This window comes from Phascolarctos cinereus, unplaced genomic scaffold (genome assembly GCF_003287225.1).
Source record: "Phascolarctos cinereus isolate Bilbo 61053 unplaced genomic scaffold, phaCin_HiC Scaffold_726;HRSCAF=1367, whole genome shotgun sequence".
NCBI classification, from domain to species: Eukaryota; Metazoa; Chordata; class Mammalia; order Diprotodontia; family Phascolarctidae; genus Phascolarctos; species Phascolarctos cinereus.
Genome location: NW_027556098.1, coordinates 180957807 through 180977858, shown reverse-complemented (window position 1 = coordinate 180977858; position 20052 = coordinate 180957807). Strand labels below are relative to the sequence as shown.

At 36.4% G+C, this 20052-nt stretch overlaps 1 protein-coding gene across 1 annotated transcript; it reads left to right on the top strand.

The window, feature by feature from the left end:
• Window positions 1-14454: 14454 nt before the first annotated feature.
• On the top strand, window positions 14455-18164 carry LOC110207123 (olfactory receptor 10G9-like). Its single transcript, XM_078146154.1, has 2 exons — window positions 14455-14483; window positions 17210-18164. Exons 1-2 carry the CDS (start codon window positions 14455-14457, stop codon window positions 18162-18164), a joined length of 984 nt encoding a protein of 327 aa, XP_078002280.1.
• Window positions 18165-20052: the final 1888 nt, after the last annotated feature.

Here is a 20052-nt window from a genome sequence, read left to right as displayed (position 1 = left end):
GTTGGTTTTCTTCTCTAGACTAAAGAAAGTGATGGAAAATGGTAATAAAAAAGATTAAATTAAAAAATTCCATGTGTTTCAGACAGTCAGTTGCTAAGCATCTACCAACATACTCTTACCTGAGATCCACATTTAATTTGTGAGATTCCATGTGGTGTAGGGGAAAGCAGAGCACACTTGGATGCACAGAAGAGATGGCTTGTTTAGGGTCACAGAGTCAGCATTCGAACTCAGATTGTCAGACTCCACATCTAATATACTCTCCACTCTAACATGCTGCCTCTTAGAAATAAATGTTAGTTTATCATTATTCCTAATAAAGCATTAGATGACATTATAGGAAATAAGGGAGAATGTAAAAAACAATTAGAGACTAACGCTAGTTGGTTCTTAAATTCCTTTCAAAATCTAAGATTCTATGATGTTAAGCAAATCACACTCAATTTTGCCATATTCTTCTACCACTTGGTGATTTCACACCCAAAAACCTATCATATTCTCATATGCTCAAAGAGATACTTAATTTGATGATGATGGGAGAAAAAACATAACCAATACCCCCTCCCCACAAAAATGGAATAAAGTATTTGGGAGTCAAAAAGAAAAGTGCTGATATTACCTGTTAGTCTGCATTAGCCTCAACACTGCTCTGTTTCATAAGCATGGATAACTGAGAGTTGACTATCTTTTTTCACCTGACAATTGATTTTTGAAAAAAAAAATTAATTTTAGACCTAGGGAAGCACTAATATATTACACAGATATAGCTATACTATTCTATTCTGTTGGTAGTGTGCCTGTGCTCCCCACTGCAAGTTTTCCTGTACAACAGTCGTAGGAAATTGTGATTTAAAGATGTTAAGCATTGTTAGATAAGGTTTGCCCCAAGAAAAATCAGGCAGTGCTTTAAGGTAACTTCTTCTACCCCTACCCTTTCTTTTTTCTTTATTAGAGGAGCTCTCCCAGGCCACTCAGTATCCTTCTTCCAATGCTCACCAAACTCTGCTTTCAGAAAAGGAACTGAAGACTCCATTCAGGGTATCATATTACCTGCTTTGTCAATGGGAAGAGTAGGGGCTAGAGGGAGAAAATTTAGAACTCAAAATTTTAAATTTTGAATATTAAAAATTAAACAAATAAGCATAAAAATAAAGAACCCATCATATCAAGATAGAAAGATTGATGGGTGCTTACGTTGTAATGGGGGCAATAGTTTAGGATTTAACCTCTGATTATGAACTTTAAGGAATTACCAGAGGAAACTTTTTGGGCAAGGTACCCAGTACCTCTAGCATATGCCACTGCCTCTGACCTGTCTTTATTAAAAATCCATCTTACTTTATGTTAAATTATTTAAGATTCAGGAGATAATGCTGCTTGCATTAGAAGGGACAGGTAGAGGTAAAAGGAAGAACCTTTCTACTTTTCAAGAAACATTCAAAAACCAGATTAGTATATCAAGCCTGGACCATTTCAATCAACAGCAAATTTGTGCATGTGGGAAACAACCAAATTCCACCTCCAAAAAAATAACCATTGGACTAGGAATCAGAGGTCTTGGGTCCAAACCCAGATTCTTGTCTTCCTATATGACCTTGGCCAAGTCACTTGACCTATGTTTCCTCATCTGAAAAGTGAAGGGGTTAGACTTAATGATTTATAAAGTCCCTTTAAATTTTCATCCTAAAATTCTATGAGAGAATGATCAGAGCCAGTTGTTGTATATATGGGGTGGGGGAGGGAAGATATTGAGGATAAAGAGAAAGAGATTGAAAGAGAGATAGTGAGAAGAGGGGAGAGATATTGAGAGAGACAAAGAAAAAGAATTAAATTGAGTCTGGTATTTCTGGAAGTTTGTAAAGTCTCTTTTTGTACCTCCATGGCCTCTATCTTTGTAACCAGGCTAAATAAAACTACTGAAAGCCACAGGTTTGGGGCAGGGCTATCTTTTAGCAAAATTAAAGAACTAGCTAAAAATTTCTTAGTTATCTTCAGCTCCCATTTATGACACCCTTGTACTCTTCTCCCATCACTGAGGACACAATCTTACATTCAGGAAAGAATCTGTAGTGTGGGTCTGAGGGAGAAAATACTTTTTTTAGTTCAACCTAAGAATAAATTAGAGTTGACCAGTGATTAAACAGACCACTTCAACAGGCAGTGAAAACCCATATTTGTAATCACTTAAGCAGAGGCAACAAAGACTACATGACCACTTGTTTGGGGCAGTATAGAGATGAAGTTCTTACTCATATATCAGTGACACTATGTAACATCTTGAATATTGTCCAACTTTGAGATTCCCCGATTCATTGATCATCTTGCAGAAGAAACTTCAAATTTAATTTTGACCCAGTTCCCTTATAAATCCTATCTATCCTTCCACCTAGGATAATTTACACCAGCCTATAGGCTGTGTCTTGCCCAAGCTCTAGGACAAAATTGACTCTTAGGTAAAGAGATGAAAAAGAATCCCTGAATACATAGTTCAGGTGACTTAGCATTGTAAACTTTCTTAGTGGTCCTACTCTGCCCTTGGACCTATTTTTAGAAACTAGGCTCCTGACCTGTCTAAATGGTCTCCTTCCTCCCCATTACTGAATTCTAATTGTGTTCGCTTTGCCTAAATCCCAGTATTGTAACTGGACAATTATATTAAAGTTTTAATCGTGGTAGAGTCTTGTTTAGATTCTACCAGTCCTCCAAAGAAATATAGCTGAGACCATTATCTGGCTGACGTCCAGACTTCTCCTCTACTAACTGCCTATTTTCCTGGCTATCCACTTCCAAGCTGTTGCTGAATTACTTTGAATTTTTTTCCCATTCACTATCATCACTGAGCTTCTCTGACATGGACTGTCTGTTTCTGGCTGCCATTGCTTCTGGTACTTCTCCCATCTGGTCAGGTGTCCTCTTAACATTCAATAGGATGATTTTCTAATTTGACTGTCCTCCACAATTTTCTGTGGTCTGGATCATCAAGTCTCAGTAATGATATTTTTCCAAAAGGGAAATTGGACTAGAGAGATACCCAAGGTATCTTCCCACTCTAAATTCTATGGTTTTCAATCATGTTTAAATTAGTATCACTTAATAACAATCATGACATCTTTAAGAGACATTTGCATCTTAACCCTTCAAGAAAAACTTCATCTCAGTTAAAGGGAGATCTTCCTTCTGTGATCAAGTGGCAAAAACATTTGATAAGCTGGGAACTTTTTGCAGGAATTCTGGAATTCTATTTTACAGATGTCAGCCATTCTGTCTATGCTGAAGCCTATGGATCATCATACCTACTATTCCTTTAAAATTCCCCTTTATTCCCTTCTGCATTTCTTTTGACTGATCTGACCTGTTTGGGAAAGTGCAACACATGCCTGTCTTAAATAAGGGTCAAATAGGAATATGGTACATTTTCCACAGCTAGATTTAGATAGTAGATCTTGGTTGTTTTTTACCCAATAATATTTTATTGATAAATCGATAAGACTTCCTTACTTTGAGAGGTCCCTGATTTTCTTTCTCCTAGTAGTTCGAAGTCACAGAGGAGATAAAGAAAAAAATGAATGAAAGAAAAAAGGAAAAGGTAATTAAGGGAAGAGAGGACATCAATTCTTTATTCACTAGTGTACAAAGAAATTATGTGTGGAGTCAGCCATGCTGTCAGTCAATCAGTCAATAAACATTTATTAAAGAGTACTTGGTAGAAAGTAAAGTGTAAGAAGACTGGAAATGTTAAAGGGGTCTAAGATATGAAGGTCATTCAATGCCAAACAGAACATTTTGTGTTTGCTCCTGGAGGTGATAGAGTACCACTAGGGTGAAGGATGGGGCCAGGGCATAGTTCATATGCCTGTTCCTGAACTTTAGAAAAAATCATTTGGGAGCTAAATAGAGTGGGGAGAAACTTGAGGCCGGCAGATCCGCTAGCAGGCTATTGCAGTAGTACAGGATGAGGTGATAAGGGACTGTACCAGGGTGTTGACAGTGTCAGGAGAAAAACAAGTCTGAGGGCGTGTGAAGAAGATATTGCCCTCACCAGTAATAAGGAATTTAAGAAGAAGGAGGATTTAGGCAGAAAGATATTAAGTTCAGTTTTGGACATGTTGAGTTTAAGATGTCTATTGGATATCTAGTTCCAGATATCTCAAAGGAAATTAGGGATGATAGATTAGAGGTCAGAGAAATTAGGTCAGGATAGATAGATTTGCGAGTCAGCATAGAGATAGTAATTAAATCTGTGGGAGCTGATGAAATCACTTTTTATGTTACCCTTTAGCATACCCTTTTATTCGATCTCATATTGAATTTTTTCATCCCATGTCTTAGAGCAGGGGTGGGGAACCTGCTGCCTAAGGTCATATGTAGCCTTCTAGGTCCTCAAGTGCAGCCTTTTGAATGAATCCAAATTTTGCAGAATAAATCCTTTCATTTTTATTAATATATTTTTGTTTGTTTTTTATGTTTTAATTTTATTTTTAAAATGAATGTATTTAAAATACCAAAAAATAAAATAAGTTCCAATGAAATAATCCTCCCAGATTGACCATAACAATTGGAATATTAGTAAGCCATAAGGGCTAAATTGACAGTTGCTATGCTCATTACTTAGTTCCAACTTCTCCCGACTAACTGGCACTAACTGCACAAGGCTAATTGGTAAGAATTTACGTGGGTCGAATATGCTAATCTGTTATCAGTTTTTTACAACAGTGCTCTGTATTTCTATTTGAAGTGGAATTTGTGAATAGTTATGCAGCTCAACAGCATTTTTAATTTTGTCTGCTGAACAGCCCATCATGTTCTTCAGAACACTGAAGGAAGAAAAAAGATTTTTTAATGAGGGTTGAAAATTACACTATTATCTTGTTTCTGCTAGAGATAAGATGATGTGCTTGCTTTCTGACACTGCAAATCAACATTAAAGAAATGAAATGCTCATCAGCATTATAACACTCATAAGGACCACAAATATTTTAAATTAGAGGGAGAGGCATGAAAGGTTGTATTGCAGAAATTACAAGATGAAAACAAAAGCAAAGACAATTCTTTCAAGCAGAAATAAGACCTGGAAATAATAACACTGAAGCAACTTATAAGGTACCTTATATACTCAGGGAAAAAGGAAAGCCATTCAGTGATGTAGAAATTATGAAAGAATGCATTGTCCAAGTTGTAAGATGCTCAGAGTCCAAAGTACAACAACTGTCTCTTTCAAGGAGAACCAAAACTGAAAAGCAGCATGAATCAGCCTTCAACTTAACAAAACAACTTCATGAAATGCTTCAAAAGGAAAAATACATATTATTCAATTGCTTTGGATGAATCAACTGATACTATGGACTTGGCACAGGTTTTATACTTCATTTGGATCACAACAGAAGATTTTCTTTGCTATGAAGAGTTGCTCACTTCGGGCACTCTTGTGAACAGAACATGGGGAACATATCTCCACAACAACTTTCAAGATAATTGTCGTGAAGTTGAACTGAATTTGGTAAAGTTAGTGAGTGTATGTACAGACAGTTCACCTTCCCTGACAGGAAAACATGAAAGGTTTATTGCACAGATTAAAAAAAGTATCAACAGATATAAATGCTTTCATTTATTTTCATTGTATCTTGCATCCACAAGATCTCTGTGCTAAAGCTTCTAACTTAAGTGACACTTTGCAACAAGTTATAAGTGTTATTAACTACATTCATGCAAATGCAACACAGTATCATTAGTTTCATAACATGCTAAAGTTGAACAATGAAGTATTCAGTGTGAATTTGCCATATCATTCTAAAGTGCATTGGCTATCACGAGGACAGGTGTTACCCAAAATTTTGTCTCTGCAAGAACAGATAGTCAAATTTTATGACAAATCAGCAATATGAATTATTAAAAGAAGATTTCTATAGGAATAGTTCATTTCTGTGTGGTATGTCAAATTAAAACAACTTAGCTGTGTGACCCTTGGCAAGTCACTTAACCCCGATTGCCTAAAAATAAAAAAACAAACAAATTCAATTAAATTAAAAGACAGGAAAAAAAACAACTTGCATATTTCTTCGCAAGGTAAAATTAAGTCTGCATATGATATGTGGCAAAAAAAAATCCAAGCATTTTGAAAAAAGCTATATTTTTTTCAAAACACTCCTTCAAAAGGAAATTTCAGATGAACATTTTCCCCAGTTAGTAAAGGTCATTGATGAGCAGGATGATGTATGTGAATCATTTAAAGACTATGCAGCTGTTCTAGACCTATTAATTAGAGAATGCAATGAAAGGTTCACTGACTTTGAGAATCATGACATCACACTCAAATTAGCATTTCAGCCTCACCTAGTTGATATCACCAAGGCACCTAAAGAACTACAGATGAATGGTCAAAGGATATGAACAGGCAGTTCTCAGCTGAAGAAATTAAAGTCATCTATAGTCATATGAAAAAATGCTTTAAATCACTATTGATTAGAGAAATGCAAGTCAAAAGAACTCTGAGGTACCATATCATACCTATCAGATTGGCCAACATGACAAAACAGGAAAATGGTAAATGTTGGAGAAGATGTGGGAAAATTGGAAAACTAATGCATTGTTGGTGGGGTTGTGAAATGATCCAACTATTTTGGAGAGCAATTTGGAACTATGGCCAAAGGGCTATAAAAATGTGCATGCCCTTTGACCTAGCAATAGCACTTCCAGGGCTATATCCCAGAGAGGTCATACAAATGGGAAAAGTACCCACATGTACAAAAATATTTATAGCAGCTCTTTTTGTGGTGACAAAGAAGTGGAAATTGAGAAGATGCCCATCAATTGGGGAATGGCTGAACAAGTTGTGGTATATGAATGTGATGGCATACTATTGTGTTATAAAAAACGATGAACAGGCTGACTTCAGAAAAACCTGAAAAGACTTGTATAGTCTGATGCTGGGTGAAGTAAGCAGAACCAGGAGAACAGTGTATATAATAACAGCCATGTTGTGCAATGACTAATATTGATAAACTTAACCCTTCTCAGCAATACAAAGATCTAAGACATCTCCAAAGGCCTCATGATGGAAAATGCTATCCACAAAGAAGAAAGAACTATGGAGTTTGAATGCAGATTGAAGCATACTATTTGCTTTTTTTTTTCTTCTGTTGTATTTTGTTTCCTCTTTCTGGTGGTTCCTCCTATTGGTTCTAATTCTTATTTACAACATCACTAATGTGAAAATAAGTTTAATAGGAAAGTATATATATAGCCTATCTCAGATTGCATTCCATCTTGGGGAGGGAGGTAGAGAAGGAGGGAGAGAAATTTAAAACTCAAAAGCTTGTGGAAGTGATTGTTGATATTCAAAATAAATTTTTTTATTTTTTTTAAAAATTAAAAAAAGAACTACAGATGGACTTGGTTGAGCTCTCAGTAGATTACATTTTAAAGTCATTGATGCAAAGAAAGATCCAATTGAAATATGGAAAAAAAGCAGTAGAATGTCCACACCTTTGACAGCATGCCCAATAAAAGCTTTCTTGCTTTTCAACTACTTATTGCTACAAAACTGCATTCTCTTACCTAACCCAAATCAAGATGCCCTTAAGATCACAAATGACTTATCCCCACCTAGAGGATCAACTGAAACTATAGACTTCCATGCTGCAACCAAATATTCAAATGCCTTCCAACAAAAAGCAGACATAACAATGTCATTAAGAGATTAGTTAACTTTAAAATTAATGAATAGTTTTCATTTTTTGAAATTATTAAGTACACAGTAGTGGATTTTTACAAAATAATGTGCATTTTAAGTGTACCTAATTGAGGTTTCTTGTTTTATTTGATTACTGCTGAATTAATGTGGCCTTACAACATGAAAAAGTTCCCCACTTCTGTCTTAAGGTAATACAGAGGCATTATTAGATAGTTTCTAATTTTTCTTTAAATGAAGTTTTATGGGAACACAGCCATACTAATTTATTTATGTTTTCTTTTCTTTTCTTCTCTTTTCTTATTTTTTCTTTTTCTTTTTTTTTTTGGCTAGGCAATGGGGTTAAGTGACTTTCCCAAGGTCACACAGTAACTGTTATGTGCATGAGGCCAGATTTGAACTCAGGTCCTCCTGAATCCAGGGCCAATGCTCTATCTACTGTGCCACTTAGCTGCTCTGATGTTTTCTTATTAAATAACAAAATTACAACCTCTTTCTCATTAACTTATCATTTGGTTTGACTCCCATCCCAGTTCATTAAATATTATTTATTGAATACACTTAAGAAATGTCCTTTCCTAATAGTAGTTACTCACATATGGTTTATTTATAGCTGAAGTTAGAAGTAAAGTCATAGGTAATTATTTACAATATTTTGGCTATGGAAAAAAATAATTCCGAATAACAAGAAACTGTCAATACAATATTGGGTGACTCCACTTCAGGAAACACAATTTCATCATTTTGTTGACTCTAGATAATGATTAAAGTCTTTTAAGAACCTTCTTTATATATTGAGTTAATTTGTTTTTCTTAGGAAATAGGTTTGTCCTTTTCTTTTCTCTCTCCTTTGATTCTTACAACAACCATGTGTAGCAGGTGCTATTATTATCTCTATTTTATAAGTAAAGAAATTAAGGCTGAGAGGTTAGGTGAATTGCTGAGGTCATATAGCTAATAACTGTTATAGCTGATGACTTCTTGTTTATCTGAGTGCAGTGAGTAGCCATTGATGCTTTGTGAAGGCCAATGTCTATTACTATGGCCAGTGGGAAAAGGCCTGAGGGTCAGAATAGAGATGAAGTTCTGCATTCTTTTTTAGTGATGAGTTTCTTTGAAATAAGCTAGGCTGGTTCTTAGATGACAGACATACAGCTCATTACCTAAACTGCACATGAAACCTTTCTAGCTACAATAGAACTGGGAATTCACTGGAGTAGACATTGATAGCCTCTACCCAAATATTCCATGAGAGTGAGTGGAGGATTTGTTGCTATAAAATTATTTAATTTTCTATCTGCAATTCTGCTAGGTTCCAACTTCATGAGCAAGATTCCCCTGTGCCAAGTTCATCCTTGGTTTGTAACTCCAGCACTCAAACATAATAGACTCTTAAGAAATGTTTGTTGAATTGAAATGAATTCAGGATATCTGTCATTGTGTCTTTGCACTCCAGAAGCTAGTAAAGTATGTTAGATTTTTTTTATAAATGGATATTCCACACTATAATAGTACAATGTACCATAAATGGTACTCTCATGTGTGATAGTTGCTTCATAAATGCTTATTGCCTGGTTTGGTTTCACTTGCCTTGGCTTAGATTAACGTGACTTGGTTTAGTTTGGATTGGACTAAATTGGAATGCCAGAATTTCTTGTACTTCATATAGCCAGACCTAAGTCCAGGGTTGCTAGTAGCCATATTTTGCATCTCTAGATCAAGTTTTGGATAACTAAAAGAGGGTTCTTGTTGCCATTTTGTAAGACTAAATCTTTCCTTGCAAGATTTGCTATTTATCAGTGAAATCATTCATTGTTACAGCTATGTGTCTTGGAGTTTGCCATAGGTATTCTTTTTTTCCTGAAGGGGATCTGTATATTCTTTCAATTGGCACCTTGTTTTCTCTGTTCAGAAATTCTGAGCAGTTTTCTTATATTATTTTTTGCATAATAGTGTTCAAGTTTTTTGTCTTTTCATGGTATTATGGCAGCATTTTAATCCTTAAATTAAATTTATGTATCTTGTCCTTAAGAGCACTACTTTTTTTTTTATAGATTGTGCCTTCTTTAATGTTATGGATTTTTCCTCCTACTCTTCTAGATTTCCTTTACTTATATATAATTAATTTTTCTCTTTGGTTTATTTAGTGAGCTTGCCATTCTGGATTCAAGTTTTTCTATTCTTCCAATTATTTCTGCTGTTCAGGTCATAAATTCAGTTTTCTTAATTCTTATTTCTATTTTAAACAATTTTGTAAAATCTTGCTGTGCTTCCATGCTCTCTTCAGAGTCCAAAGGTCTTCTGCAACATTAGATATTGTTTCATTTTAATTTGTCTTACAATATTTATTCATAGATGCCTGAACTATTTTTATCTGAACTTTTCTTTTATGCTCAAGGTCATTAAATGTATTTTCTTCCTCTCTAAATTTCTGTTAATTTTGAGGAGGAAGAGTTGCCTTATTTTCCCCTATTGGTCACTTTCTGACTCCTTCCTCTTTGATGGTAATTTCCCTACATGTTGGATTTCACCAAAGTTTTGCAACCTTCTCACTCACTGGTTAATTCATGTTTAATAACCTCTGTCTCTGCCCATAGTGACTTCCCAGAAGTCAGAAACAGACCCAGCTGGATCCTGAACTCTTTCCCTCAGGCTTGGCGGTATACCATACAGCCACATACATAAGTTCAGTTCCTTTCTCTCTGTTCCCCAGTTGTCTGGCTAAACTTTGTTGTGCCATAGAGTGCTGACATGCTGTGCATGCTGTGCTCATCCTTAAGCAAATTTCAGCCCTTTGGATCTCCTGTGGGCAGAATGGGGTGTAGAGTTGAGTTTTTTTGAACTTTACTCCTGGAAGTATCATGGGTGGTGGGGGAGGGGAGTGAGTGAGCACACTAAGAGGTAAGGATTTTTCTATGTTATTAGTTCATTGGAGTTTTTCCTTATTTGAGTTCTTGGTGCCACAGACTGTGGAGACAGATAAAATAACCTTATCACTTGGATAGAATACAGTTTGGAGAGGTTTGAGAGTTTATGAAAATCTAAGAAAACGTTAGTCCTCTATATTATTAATCACATTACCTAGAAGTCTCCAAAGTGATTGATCTAAAATATTGAACTGACCAAGTTAGCGCTCTGTTCAATAAGTTCCAGTGACTGTCTATTATAATATAAATTCCTTAGTTTGGCATTGAGTTCTTCCTAAACTGACCCTTTCTTAAATATTCAATTTTGATCTACTTTCTTCCTCTCTACACTCTCTGATACAGCTATATCAAGCTAATTACAATCCCTCAAACATGATACTTCACCTCCCATCTCCATGCCACTATAGTGGCTGTTCTCCTTTTAATTTCCCTGGCTTTCAAGACTAAGTTCAAATTTCATCTAGAAGAGTCTTTTCCCAATCCCCTCAGCTGCCAATGTCTCACCTCTCAGAAAGTGTTCTACCTACTTTTTCTTTCTATTTCTCTCTTTTTCTCTATCTGTCTCTTTCCAGCTCTGTCTACTTCTCCCATGCATATATACCTATACATATGTATATACACATATATGTGTGTGTGAAACTCTTTCTTTCTCTCTCTCTCTCTCCCCCCTCTCTCCTTCTTTCTCTCTTCCTCCTTACCTCCCTTCCTCCCTCCTTCTTTCTCTACACACACACATGCACATGTGAATATACAGGATCATCTATATACTCATACGTATGTGTATATAGATACATATGTACATGTTCATATGTATACATGGAGAAAGTATATATACATATATGTACATATATACAGAGATATATACACAGAGATACACATACATTTATATGTATACATATATGCATTTGTATATGTGTGCATATATACATACATATACACCCATGTGTATACATTTTTTTCTTTCCTGTAAATATCTAGTTATTTACATAGTCTCTCCCCATTAGAATGAAAGTGCCTTGACTACTGGGACTATTTTTTTTTTTGCCTTTCTTTGTGTCTCCACTGGTTCCCACACTCTCTGGCACATATTAAGTTCTTATTAAATTCTTGTCAATTGTCTGGACTTCATTAGCTGTCATGTAGTCTACAAGCATCTTATTTCTTTTTAATTCCAAACCTTGAGCATTGGAAGAACTTCAGTCATATCCAGTTCACAACAAATAACTTAAATCATATTCAGTTCACAAAACAAAAATTTAATGGCATGCTTTTCCCTAGTCAACAAACAATAAACACAGAGGGATCTCATGTCTCCTAAACCATTCAGGTAATTGTGTGTCATGAAAGATTTGATCTCCTGACAGATACTGTTGGTGAAACCCTTCATGATTCCTTTTCAAATATTTCTCAAAGAAGCCTTTAATTCATGCACAGGTTATTCTCATAGATGTAGTAAAGATGGCATAGGGCTTGGTAGCTCTTGATATTCTATAGGATAGGGAGGTGTGGCTAGAAAGTGATTCATTTGAAAAAGATCTGGGGGTTTATTGGACCTTACAGTAACATCAGCATGAAATCACAGCTGAGAAAGCTAATATACTCTTGGGCTGCATTAATACAGGCACACAACAAATAGGACTAGGAAGGTTATATGCTTATTGTCTATGGCCCTGATCAGACAGCATCTGATAACTGGAATCATTTCAAAGTGGAATTGGTGACTAGGAAGGTTATGTTCCCTACCTCACCCTCCCCAAAGTTCTTCAAGCAAAGATCATTTAAATAGTTTGTGAGGCTCTTGTTTCAATGCAGACTGTATTAAATGGATTGTAAGGTCCCTTATGGCTCTGAAATGCTGGGATTCCTTGTTTTTGTAATATTAATTTGCTAGAGCAAACATGTAATCTTGATTTCTATTATTAATTGGTAAACTTTTACAAATTCAATTTTGCATCTTCTACTAGTCAAAGTCTATATTTTATGCCACTTTGTTCAACCATTTTGAGGGAATGATACGCTATTGTCGTGCTTAAGTTCTGTTTTATTTAAACTTCTCTATTGTACAAAAACAGAACTAATGAACTAGAAAAAAAAAGATGTAAAATAGTAGTATTAAAATAAAGAAAAATTCAGTATTGGATTGCCAGAGTTTTATTATCTTTTCTTGTCTAGGAACCTGCCTAGGTAATGCTCTTCCATGTTCCATAGAGAAGCTAGAGAGTTTCTTATCAGGAAGGACCTCAAATATAAGTGTTTGCAAGTAAGTTGGGAACAACCTTTCAGAAAGTAAAGAATGAGTCTCCAGAAAGATCCTCAAGGCTCCCCAGAGAAGAACACACAGTGGGGTGGGAACAATCTTTAAATTCATGGAGAAAGTACTTTAAAATAAACAAAACAGTATACATAAGTTCTCATTGCACATTACAATGTCAAGCCATAAAAAATAGCAAATAAAGACATGGCTTTTCTCCCTGCATCAGTCCATATGAGTATGGAAAGATGAAGAAGCAAATATAGAGTACTCCCATATGTGCCCTTAAGAACAAAATCTCAGTTGTTTACTCTTCTTTTTCATCTAAGTGAGGAAGCTCTGGGACACTGAGAGTAACCTCATCCCTGGAGGCCCCTTTTTCCAATTTAAGCTCTCTTTCACTCACTTCTTTTTGTTATACCAGTTATTCTGTCCTTGCATACATATTAACCATCCTTTCTCACTCTGGAATAAACACTGTCTAAACTCTTTGAATTGTATCTTGTGAACAATTATCTCTAACCAGCTGATGACTAATGAAGAATGGGGAAAAAAACATAGATAATTTTGACCACCAGGAAGAGTCACAGACAGTAGGGTGAGTCTTCTCTTCATATCTTTTTTATTAAGTTCTGCACACCTTACATAGTTGCTAATTTTCTCTGCATCCTTTCGCTTATAGCCCACTTTTCACAGAAGGCCAAGTTTCATAGATCAGGAAGCTACTTTACTACCAAAAATAAGTAAATAAATAAAATCATAATTTGGAGCAAATATCTGCACTCTAAGTATGAAGTTGAAGGGATCCTCAATGATTAATTTAGGAATACCAAGAATGGGTATGCCCTATCATCATAAGAAAAGCACAGAAATTTTGGCAAATTAATAGATATGATTGTTTCATCTCAGACTTTCAGATTTGGGGTTCTGTGAGTTCTTTATCCTATTTTCCTTCCTATTTATTATTTGGAATTACAGCAAGGCAAAATGAAATGGTCATTGAAATAAAGGTCAAAAGACTTGAGTGTTAGTCCTAGTGATTCAAATTCCTGCATAAGTGTCACTGAGCCTTAGTTTCTTTATGTGTGAAATGGGGATGATAATGTCCATAATGTATAGTTCACAGGAAAATTATGATAATTCTATGAAATAAAGGCTACAAAACGGTTCTGTAAACTTAACACCACAAAAATGTAATAACCTATAAAATATCAATGTTTCACCCCCTTCCCCTTTCTTGAAGAAAGTTTCCATTGTAGAAACATTAATCTAACAGTAGAAATCCTGATGACAATGAAAAACTGATGACTGACTCTGCCCAGTGAACCATTTTCTTTGTCTCTCAGACTCCAGGAGTTTAAAATACAATTTTTGCAACCCTAATCTCAGAAATCTCCTAGTCACCTGCTGCCTTTTCAGACAGTAATATTTTATCTTGGGGTCTAGTCTGGCTGGCTAGATTCCTTGATTTTTCTTCAAAAAACAGAGTGTTAACATTATTCTCTCTTGCCTAAGGACATTTTTCCTCCCTGAGTTTTATCAATTTTGCAATGAAACCTTTCATTCAATATGGTATTATAGTATTACACATGCCCGCAAATAGTCCTGGACAGAAACAGTAAGGGATAAGGCATCAGGAGACCCAGTTTTAGTTCTGGCTCTGCCACTAATTTGCTGGAGTTCCTCAGATAAGTCAGTTCCTTTCTCTGTGTGGCCACTTACTTTACTTGCAATAATTATAATACTCAAATAGATGGCTTCTGAGATCCCTATCAGTTAAGATTCTCTAATTTTATAACTTGCCCATGATTGAAGGGAAGGAAGAAATGAAAGAATAAAATGTGACTTATTCAGATAAGGATGACAGGGTTAATTTAAACTCTGTGATGGAGGTGGTAGTGAGAGAAATGTTAGCTAATGGGTCCCCACCCTAGCTGTTGGTGGAGGAGGTGTGTATTGCCACTGCATTGATATTTGACATCTTATAAGTTTCAGAATAGAGCCAGGATTAGGATATGACAAGATGGGTATGTGTGTAGACAACTGATTGCTCTCTTAATGATGGCCAGAAATCATTACTCTCTAAGCTTTGTGGGGGGCCATGGCATCAACAGGACTTAGTCCCAGGGAAAACATTTTCTCCTAAAAGAATCTTAGAAAAGAAAAAGGACAAGGACGATGAAGGAGAGTATTTTGTAGGAGACTATGAGAAAGATGTCATTTCTTAGAGGGAGATCTGTAGAGAGTAAACCCTATGGAGCACTTTAAAAGATATTATCTCACTAGGAAGCATGTTCAATACTAGATCTTGGTTTCTTTGCTTTGGCACTCTGTCCTATAGAGCATATTGCAGATCAGATTTGTCTTACTTTGTTGATTCACTATAGGGCACATGGCTATCTATAAAAGTACAATCCTTTCTCCAATATTCATTTATGTGTTATTTCATGGAAGTGGGATGTCATTCCTATCAACATAACATCCCTTGTGTTCATTCTCTTTTCTTTGTCCATACAGATACCAATCGCTCTAACTCAGATTCTCTTCACCTTTTCCTTACACTATTGTAATAATCTTCTAATTGTTCCAAAATCATATTTCCCATATCTGCCAAAGTGATTTTCCTAAAATAATAGTCTTTTCTTACCTCTCTCTGGCATTTAAAGTTCTTCACAGCTTGGCTCAAATAAACATTTCCATCCATATTTCATATTTTCCACTTCAGATATTTTGCCTTGGGATAGATAATGGTACATTGCACTCCATTTCTCATCTCCAACCATTGGAAGAAGTTGTCCTACATTACTGCAATTAACACCTTTTTTTTGACCACTGCTTCATAGAATCCCCAGTTTCCATACACACTCAATTAAAGTGCTACTTTCTAAATGAAATCTTTTTTGACTCTCACAACTGCTAATTCCCTGTCCAGTCAAATCATCTTGGATCTATTTGTATATAGATTCAACAAGCATAAAGGGGCCAGTACTTGGAGCATACACAGATATACCCTGCTTTGCTCCAGTAAACCACTTGGAAACTTAGGGCAAGTCTACTTCCAGTTATACATGGTTGAGGGCCTTGGATTGTGCATTAATAGTGAGTGCCCCAATTGGCTGCTGAGCCAGAAGAACTAATAACTCAGGAATCATGAAAAAGCAATGTACAGAACCTTTCATTTTTTTCCTTCCTATCCATGAGATGTGATGCTGGCCCTGAGACTTAGGTGGAATCAGTTGTCCTGTCTCACATCCAGGCTCCATGTGGCCATGACCACATACCCTCATCTGTCTCTATGTATTGATATTAGATAAATGAGCACCTAAGGATAACTTGGTGAATTTTGAAAGGTCTAGATGCCCCAGGTAGCCTGTGAGACAACAACTGCAATGTTCCAGGAGTGGAAGTGGCTCAGAGTAGGAAAATTTTCCATATTAGGAGTGAAGAGACTCATTAGTGACAGAAAGTGGTAGAAAGGTAGTCATCTAAAGATGGATGCGGCTTCAGATCATGTGACCTTTAGTGGCATGAAGTGCCAGCTATGGATTCAAAATGGGGGAAGACCACTGAATAGCAACTGAATTTCCCATACAGAAGAGAGCTACACCCAAGGGAAGCTCCATCAGAATTCTTTCAAATTCTTTCTCATAATGATTATATATTAAGTTTGTACCAACTCTCCCTTCATTATGCCATATGTATTTGTAGGAAAGGACACCCAGGCTCAACTGTACTTGAGCTAATTGAGTCTCCTGGCTGATTAGTAATGGGAAGAAGTATGGTTCATGGAGTTGCTCCTGAAATCCAAAGGATAATATCACAAAGTTAATCCTAGACACCCCTCACCCCAAGTAGTACAAATACTCTGTGACCACTAACCTGGGAATGAGTACCGATTGTGGAGTTTGTTTGGTTTTTTTGGGGGAGGGATTTATTAATAATGGAAAGTGCATGGATTTGGTGTCAGAAGACCTATGTTTAACTATGTGACACTGCAAATGGTTAAGAGTTGGAACAAACTGTACGGGTCAATCAACTCATTTTATGTAGGAAGAAACTGAGAGTCAGAAAAGCTAACTCCTTTAGCAAGTATTGCTAAGTGACACACTTAACAAGTATTAAAATAAAGATTTAAGCATGGGTCTTTCAATATCAAATCCAGTACCTTTCCAATGCATCTCACTTCTTCCTTTTACCAATCTCAGTCTCAATTTCCTAACTTGTAAATGAAGGAGTTGGACTAAATTATATCTGAGGCTAGCAAGTTCCGGCTCTGACATTCTGTAATTTACATGGTGGTGGATCTTTTTTGACTGACATTTTCTTCTTCTCCTTTAGGTAAAGCACCTACAATCTAAATGGAAGGAAGAATCAGAGCTTTGTGACCACATTCATCCTCATGGGGATTCCACATCCACCAGAATTGGACACCACCCTGTTTGGAATATTCTTAGTGATCTATGCACTTACTCTTGTGGGAAACCTCCTCATCTTGACAGTGATCAAGGTAGATAATCATCTTCACACCCCCATGTACTACTTCCTGGCCAACCTCTCCTTCATTGACACATGTTTCTCCACTGTCACTGTGCCTAAGATTCTCATGGGTCTCCTATCTCCAGATGGTGGAGTCATCTCTTTTCAAAGTTGTGTAGCTCAACTCTATTTTTTTCACATTCTGGGGGGCTCTGAGTGTTTACTTTATACAGTCATGTCCTTTGACCGCTACCTGGCTATAACTCACCCTCTACATTATGCTACCATGATGAGTGGGAAAACCTGTGCCCTTCTAGCTGGAGGCACATGGCTCACTGGTGCCCTTCTCTCTGCTATCCAGACTACTCTGACCTTTCGTCTTCCCTATTGTGGACCCAACCAGATTGAGCATTACCTTTGTGATGCACCCCCCATTCTCAAATTGGCCTGTGCAGACACCTCAGACAATGAGACAGTAATTTTTCTTAACATTGGGGTACTTACGTTTACTTGTTTCTTCCTGATTTTTCTTTCCTACATGTCCATTGTCCGTGCTATCCTTAAGATCCGCACAGCACAGGGCAGATACAAAGCCTTCCAGACCTGTGCCTCCCATTGCATTGTGGCCCTCTGTTTCTTTTTGCCTTGTCTTTTTATTTACCTGAGACCAGGCACCAAAGATGCTGTGGATGTAATTGTGGCTATTTTCTTCACTGTGATCACACCCATGCTGAACCCTGTAGTGTATACACTGAGGAACAAGGAGGTGAAGACAGCTCTGCTCAGACTACAAAGCAGAGGAATTTTTGCCAAGAGGAAATAGATAATTGGGGGTGAGTGGGTTGGTCATGTCTACATTTTCTGATGTGTTCATATGTGTGTGTATATGTGTGTGCGTGCATATATATATATTATATGTGTGTGTGTGTATATGCATGCATACATTTATATGCATATCAAAGTGCATACATATGTGTGTATATAAGCATATCTTGCCAAATTCCATTGGGCTTTCTTTCTTTAGCCAGAATAATCTCTGCTACCATATTCCTAATGATTATTCTGTTGTCTTTTAACACATTTATGCTTGTGAATTTTATTTGGAAATAAGAAAAGAATGGAAATTTGGAAATAAGAAAAGTCAGGCATATGAGTGTCTCATTCATAATAGGGTTGAGGAACTCATCTGATTATTGAGAGGTGGCAGTGTGGTCATCATGAGAGAATTTATATATAGAGAGAAATCTTAGGTTAGGATTCCAGCTCTATCCCATACTGCTTTGGAGATGTGGATCACATTGCCTTACTTCTTAGAGTCTCAGTTTATCATCTCTAAAATTGTGAAAATAATATTTATTGTCTCCATTGACACTGGAACTTGGAGAAATGAGATGTGAACTGTGAAATGAAATATTTATGCCACATATTCTGAACATTAAAAAAGCAGCTAACATTTATACAGTGCTTACTATGTGCCAGGGACTATGCTAAATGCTTTAAAATTACTATCTCATTTGATCTTTGTAACAACCTGGGGAAGCAGGTGTTATTATTATCTTCATTTTACAGATGAAGAAACTGAGGCAAACAGTGGTTAAGTGGTTAAGCCCAGAGTCACACAGCTAGTCAGTATGTGAGGCTGTATTTGAACTCAGGTCTTCCTGACTCTAAGCCCGGCACTCTATCCACTGTGCCATCCAGCAGCCCCATGAATATGTCAGCTATTATTGTTATTATTATTTCTTAGGAAAATATATGGGAGCTGTGGGAAAGATTGGAGAATGTACCCATGAAGGTGGAGGCAAGACTTCCCTAAACACTTTTTGTGTTTCTTCACTTCAGAGGAATCACCCTTATCGGGCTGATTACAGAACATTTAACTTTTGAACACTTCTGCTTAGGAATAAGAACAAAGAATGCTACTTGAAATGGAAATTGTATTAAAAGAGATCAGATTTCATAAAAATATATGAGGACAGTTATCTCTGGCAGAGTCTATTGTGGGTGTCCCCTCAGTCTTCTGAAGAGCTGATAACATATCTCTAGAGAAAACCATGCTTAACCCACACTTTGAGTAAAAAGTCTATTGTAAAATAATTGTGGAAAAAGAGGGGACTTTATAATAGACTGAAGTATGGGAATGTATTCAAGGGCAGATAAGTGGGCAGGAGCAGGAAAAAGAAATAATCTCAGAACATTAAACATATCATTGTTTTGGAAAAGGAAGAGTTCCATTAGTAGCTATACACATTTCAATTTGTAATAGAAAATTATATTGAATATTGGAAGTGGGGCTGATTAGCTTGGAAATGAGCTTGGACAATACTTTTTGTTTGTTTGTTTTGTTTTGTTTTCCTGTCTCTCCCCCCGAGTTTAATTTAAGTAAATGACCTGGCTCTATAGGTCTGCATTCATCTCCACTGTCTTCACACAGCACTATGTCTTGGAAGAAAGGGGAAGAAAAGGGAAAGGGAATAAACATTTATTAAGTGCCTACTATGTGCCAGTCACTGTGCTAAGTGCTTTTACAAATATTATCTTATTTGATCCTCACAAAAACCCTACAAAGTAAGTGTTATTATTATCCCCCATTTTACAGTTGAGGAAACTGAAGTAAACATAAATGACTTGACTAAGGTCTCACAGCTAGTATGTGTCTGAGGCTGGATTTGAACTCAGGACTTCTAGCTCCAGACCCAGCACTCTCTGTA